General features: G+C 55.7%; 1 protein-coding gene across 4 annotated transcripts in view; it reads left to right on the top strand.

The window, feature by feature from the left end:
* MAPK8IP2 (mitogen-activated protein kinase 8 interacting protein 2) overlaps positions 1-2,609 on the top strand; it is a 29,164-nt gene extending 26,555 nt beyond the window's left edge. For all 4 annotated transcript variants that reach the window (XM_042993641.1, XM_042993642.1, XM_042993643.1 and 1 more), the window contains 2 exons: positions 1,339-1,437; positions 1,862-2,609. In XM_042993641.1, the coding sequence (XP_042849575.1) occupies positions 1,339-1,437; positions 1,862-1,934 (172 nt within the window). In that variant the 3' untranslated portion in view covers positions 1,935-2,609. The remainder of the gene's footprint in view (positions 1-1,338; positions 1,438-1,861) is intronic.
* The last annotated feature ends 3,559 nt before the right edge of the window (positions 2,610-6,168 follow it).

Here is a 6,168-nt window from a genome sequence, read left to right on the forward strand (position 1 = left end):
AGGGCGCTCGGGCACCACGGGACTGGTCTGCATGGAGGCCACACCTGCACGGGCGGCGGGCTGAGGGTGGCACTACCGGGAGGGAAAGTGCATGTGCCACAAGCTCAGGTCTGGACACCTAAACACGACCCAAGCGCAAGCGCATGAGAGAAGGATGGTCGGACCAGTGGTTTAGGATGCAAGCAGTGGAGGTGGTGGGTGGAGGGGAGGGGACACAGGAGCTGCTCTCCCGGCCAGGCCTTCCTAATACGCATTACTCCGGAACTCGGCGCAGTCCTTCACGGTAAGGAGGCGCTGATGAGACGGCGTTAGGCCAAGGGGTAGCTCACTTCCTTGTGAAGGAGGCAGCAGGTCCGGAATGTGCCGGATGAAACTGGAGTACGTGGCTTGTTAGGTCGCAGATCGCCACAAGTGCTCCTGCGCTGCCACAGACTGGCCGTGCGTCCTTGGGCAGGTTTCTGACTGCCTCGGCGCCTCATTTCCGTCACGTAGAGACAGTAAACGGGACACCGACCTCACGGGGCTGTCGTGAAGTTTATGTGAGGTGAGAGCAGGAAGGGCTGAGGGCGGTGCCCGGGACTCGGTAGCCCCATCGAAGCGACGGTGACGATAAATGTGACTGAACGCGGCGTTTGAGATGCGGCTCTTCACCGACAGCACGAGCATGTTGTTTCGGCCGTGACGCTGTCATGTGGATTCCCATGTGGCAGAACCACAGGAGCCCAATGCAGTGTGATGTGGGTTGGATGGGCCACAGTGGGGGAGACTCCAGACTCATGCCGCGGGGCTCTGACAGGCTCTCCCTCTGGACGGTAACTTTCGTTAATGTCTTCGCGAAGAGAACAGGGCAGATTCAGGGAAGAGTTGGGGCGGTGACTGAAAGGTTGTGACAGAACCAGAGTGGGAGGTGTCTCTCCATGAAGAGGGTTCTGCGGGTTGAGGGCCAAGGCCATGCCCCAAATCAGAGCTCAGATAAGAGCTGCAAGAGTTGGCAGGACCAGAGACGGGACTGTGCAGGCTCACGTGACTCACATCTAGAGGGCAGGAGGGAGGCCCTGCCGTGTGCTCTGGGTGGGGAGCCACGGAGGCGGGTGGCCCTGGCGGGGCACCCCTGTCGTGGAGAAGGCAACACAGGCCACTCACTCCTCTTAGGTGCCGAGCACTGTGCTTGCACTAGAGCCCAAAAAGTCACCTTGAAATGTGGAAGTCCTGTGACCCACACACTGTCCCCTCCCCTTACTCTCTTCCGGAGCCCTCTGTCCCTGACTCCTCTCCAGATCTTAAGGGGGGCCTGAGGTGTGCGTGCTCTCACGTTCTTCTGCACCAACTCCCCTTCAGCTATTTCGGCTTCATCACCAAACACCCTCTGCTGAGCCGTTTTGCCTGCCACGTCTTTGTGTCCCAGGAGTCCATGAGGCCCGTGGCCCAGAGCGTGGGGTGAGCTGGGGTGGGCAGGGTTGGCCGGGGGGCGTGTGGGACGCGGAGCTGGTGCGTGAGTGCCCGGCGGGGGGTGGGGAGAGTAGGGCTGGGAAGACGGCAGGGAGGCGAGGTTTGTGGGGAAGGCCCGGCATGGGGTGGGGAGTTTGTACGGGAGTGAGGGGAAGGCCAGATGAGGAGCCGTAGAGCTGGAGAGTTGGAAGAAGTTGACGGAAGGCAAGTTTGCAGACGTGGGGCAGGAGCCTAGGGGGAGGGTGCTGGGGGTGGAAGAGGCACGTTGCCCCACGGGCCTGGAGAGCTGAGGAGTGGGGTCCAGGGGTGACACGGGCAGGCCCAGGTGGGTGAGGCGGGAGAACGTGGGGCGTGGGGGTGCGGGTGACTCAGGTGGCCCCGGGTGGCTGGCAGACGACGCTCTCTCCCCCAGCCGCGCCTTCCTGGAGTACTACCAGGAGCACCTGGAGTACGCCTGCCCCACAGAGGACATCTACCTGGAGTAGCCGCCACCGGGCTCCTGCTGCGGGTGCAGCTGGGGCTGGGCGTGTCTCAAGAAGCCACTGCGGCTTTGGCAAGAGCTGGACTGGGGGCACGCGGGAACTGACGTCCAGGGAGTTTCCTCCGTGCTCCCCAGGGGCTTCGGGAGAGAGGAGTCCGCACCTCTCCACTCTCCCTCCGATCCGTTCTTTCTCTCTGTGTCGCCCTCATCTGCCCCTTGACCTCCTCCTATCTCCTTGTTTCTGTCTCTGCCCCCCTCTGTGCCTGCAAACTCTCACCCTCTGCTCTTTACTTGGGGTCAGAACTGGGAGGGTTGTAGAGGAAGGAGAGGCTCTAGGTGGCCAGTGGCACCAAGCTCCCAGGTGATCCCCTCCTGCCCCTCCCCTGTGATTTATAAAGGAATTTTAATTTTTATAGTGAATCTCAAGGGATTATCCCATCCTTGACCACAGGGACAAAGAGAGGGACCCCAAACTGCCCTCCGTGGAGCTCAGGGGGAAGCAGGGAGGGGTTCCCCAGAAGGGGCTTGGGGGGGATTAGGAGTAGCTCTGGACGCTTACCCCAAGCCCCCAGACGCTAGGAGGAGGGCGCCCGCCCTGGCCCTGGTCGCACCAGCGTCCGCTTCGCCGCTGCACACTCCCCGCAGTCTAGCGCCTCAATAAACTCTCTGCTTGGTGTGACACTGGCTGTTTCTGGGGGACGGTGGCACAGATAAGGGACTGGGAGCTGCCCCTGGCAGTGGGGACCAAGACTCCCCGTTGATGGAGTCGTGAGAAGTACTCTCCAAAATCATGCCGTGGACCTTCCTAGGGATTCTCCCCAAATGTGCTGGATTGGCCAGGGAGGAAGCTGGGCCCAGAGAAAGAGAGGGGGCACTGGTCACACCTGTGTGTTCCTCTTTCCACACCAGAGCTCCAGGCTGGGGGTGGTGGTCACATGGGGGAGCTGGTATGGCTCAGATCAGTGTGTGCGTGTGTGTGTGTGTGTGTGTGCGCGCGTGCGCCCATGGGTGTATATGCACGCTTGTGAGTGTGTGAGAGGGAGAACAGGGGGTCAGTCTGTTTCAATCTTAAAATTGGTGTTGAAAAATTTTTCACAGAAATCCAGAAGAAGAAATGTGGCTATTTGTCACTAGGCCTCTAGCTGGTTGTAGATACTATCTGCCGGAGAATGGGTTTCCTGTCCCCGGTCCCCAGGTGAGCCCCAGATCTTGGGTGCTGGGGTCAGCGTGACAGGCAGGGCCTTCATGAGGGTGGGTCTGGGTCCTTCCCCCAGAGCCAGACCAGTGCAACCAACACTAGGAAGATTACAGGGCAAGTTATGAAATGAGAGTGAGTGATGGGAGGGTTAGACAGATTCACTGCATATAAATTTAAAACTAGTGTCTATGAAAACCACATGCTGTGGGGATGCCCGGATGGCTCAGCTGGTTGAGCATCTGACTCGATTTTGCCTCAGGTCATGATCTCACGGTCATGAGTTTGAGCCCTGCATGGGGCTCTGTGCTGACGGTGCAGAGCCTGCTTGTGATTCTCTCTCTCCCCACTCGCGTGCTATAAATAAATAAGTAAATAAATAAACAAACTTAAAAAAATCACATGCCTCTACTCAAAATAAGAGTTAATAAATGGTCCGGACCTTTGGTATGTAGACAGCCCCACCAACAGAGCAGGGACTAGCTGCGCAGTGGACACGCAGCTTACAAACCAGGACACGGGAACGTTCCAGCTCTACTGTCGAGAGTCCAAGTAGAATGTCTGTGAGGAGACTTTCCCACTAAGTTGTGATGAGGCAGAGAGCCCTAGCTGTGTATGTTTGAAACTTGCACCCTAATGTACCCGGGCACGGAAGCATGACCCACAGATCCTCTGGCTGCATCACCAAAAGGACCCCCCCCCCCAACCCACCTGCACTCTGCTCTTCCTTCGCTCAGGTGGGAATTCTCCATGCCCTGCCCTCCTGTCCTCACTGCCCTCACTGCCCTCCTGTCTTCCTGCCCTCCTGCCCTTCTGTCGTACTGCCCTCACTGCCCTCACTGTCTTCACTGTCCTCACTGCCCTCCTGCCCTCCTGTCCTCACTGCTCTCACTGTCCTCCTGCCCTCACTGCCCTCCTGTCCTCCTGCCCTCCTGTCCTCCTGCCCTTCTGTCGTGCTGCCCTCACTGCCCTCACTGTCTTCACTGTCCTCACTGCCCTCCTGCCCTCCTGTCCTCACTGCTCTCACTGTCCTCCTGCCCTCACTGCCCTCCTGTCCTCCTGCCCTCCTGTCCTCCTGCCCTTCTGTCGTGCTGCCCTCACTGTCTTCACTGTCCTCACTGCCCTCCTGCCCTCCTGTCCTCACTGCTCTCACTGTCCTCCTGCCCTCACTGCCCTCCTGTCCTCACTGCCCACCTGTGCTCACTGTCCTCATTCATCTCAGGAAAGGCACCACATGCCCACCCACACCTCCACCTCAGTTCCTCCAAATCATCTCCCCATTTTTCTGTAGCATTAACCTTTCCCTCCAGCTTGGCCATGTTTGGGTGTCCTTTATCTGGAACGGCTCCCTCTTAGCAGGACCCTTCCCATACCTGCCCATCTTTCTCCCATCTCTTTGACCTCCTTTCCTGCACCTGCCTGTCTTTCTTCCCCTTTCCAGCTGCTCCTTGAATCTCAGGGTTTCCTCTAGTTCAGCTGTGCTGCAGACCCCATCCCTGGCTGCGTCCTGGGTTCTCTCTTACTGGCTTCTTCCCTTGGACTCAATGCCTTCCCTGTGCAGAGCTCCAACATTCTGCCTCTGAGCAGACCACTTGGCTCAGTCGTGTGCTACACATTAACTCCCCAATCCCACCTGACACTGGAAGCCACTCCTTCAGCGGGTCAGTGGGCTGGGGCTTTGCAGAGTACTGTAAATGCAATGACCCTAATGAGAGCACTGAGGTGCAGAGGGCCCAGACAGCTCAGTAGGGGCTGTGGACACTTAGAACTCACATAAGCATCTCCCCACCTGCTCTTGTTTAACTGTGTTCTGGGTTTTACGCTTTTTCTCGGGCACCTGAACTAGAGTTGCCCTAGAGACCCCATTGCAGCTGCCTTCACCTCCACCCCGTCACCCCTAAGTCTGCCCCTTCATCCCCCCACCTCTGCCTGGATCAAACCACCTTGATGTCCACCTATGTATCTCTGTGCATCAAAGGTCTCCTCCAGGCTTCCTGCCTCAACCGGCATCTGTGAATCCACTGGCACTTTTAACCCCACGCTTTTAAACAGAAACCTCAGCGGACACTATCCCTCCTAAACTGCAGTGGCTCCCTATCAAAACTGCCCTGTTCCTGCCCCTCTCGAGGCCCCAGTCCCTCCACCCCGTTTCTGCCCTTGGAACCTCTGAGCTTCCTGTGGTCATCTGTTGTCCTCTGTATGTTGCTGGGTGACCTGTCCTCCTGGGTGCTGGGGGACCCTGAGCCTTGGAGTTGGATTAGGGGTCTCTCCTGCTTACTCCCCTGGCAGAGGCTGTGGAATATGAGTCCAAGAGAGCAGGGGTGTGGCTGATGCCCCCTGTCCTCTGGGAGCCCAGTGCACACATGCTGAAGTCCTTGGAGCCCTGTGTGCTGAGTAAGACTCTAATGCCATGGCTCTGACTTCTGGAAACCAGGCTAAGGATAGGATTCTAAACGAAAAGCTTTGTATTCATTCTTGTTTAAAATGTTGAAAGCATAAAAATCTAAATTTTGACCAGCTAAATTTAAGGTATACTTACCTAATTGAAATATCGGACAGGTATGAAAAAAGTAATAACCCAGAAAACATTTGTTATGCTATGGTAGGAAAAAAAGTGTGCAGAACCTGTGTTAGAAAAAAGAGTGAACATGAAGAGGGGCGGCTTCACTGCTTCTCTTCCTTTTTTCCTGTATGAACTTGTCTTAATTGTTTCAAGTATTATATGTGCTTATTAGAGACTCCCAAGTGCAATAGAAACATCCACAGAAAAACTAAAAATACAAAAGCAAAGGTATATTAATTAAATGCAAACAAAAAAGGTTATTGGACCACAATAAAAGTACGCATCTCTGGATGTTGATGAGGCTTCCATGAACTTGCCCCGCAGACAAGGCCAAGAACAGCACTTCATCACATAGTGCTCATTATCATTTTTATAAACACTATTCAAAATAGAATTTGTCTATTTTTTAAAGTGTTATTTTTCCATTATAAAGAGCACACGGTCATTATGGGAATTTTGGACACTGCAGAAAATAGAAGG

This window comes from Panthera tigris, chromosome B4 (assembly GCF_018350195.1).
Source record: "Panthera tigris isolate Pti1 chromosome B4, P.tigris_Pti1_mat1.1, whole genome shotgun sequence".
Classification (NCBI taxonomy): Eukaryota; Metazoa; Chordata; class Mammalia; order Carnivora; family Felidae; genus Panthera; species Panthera tigris.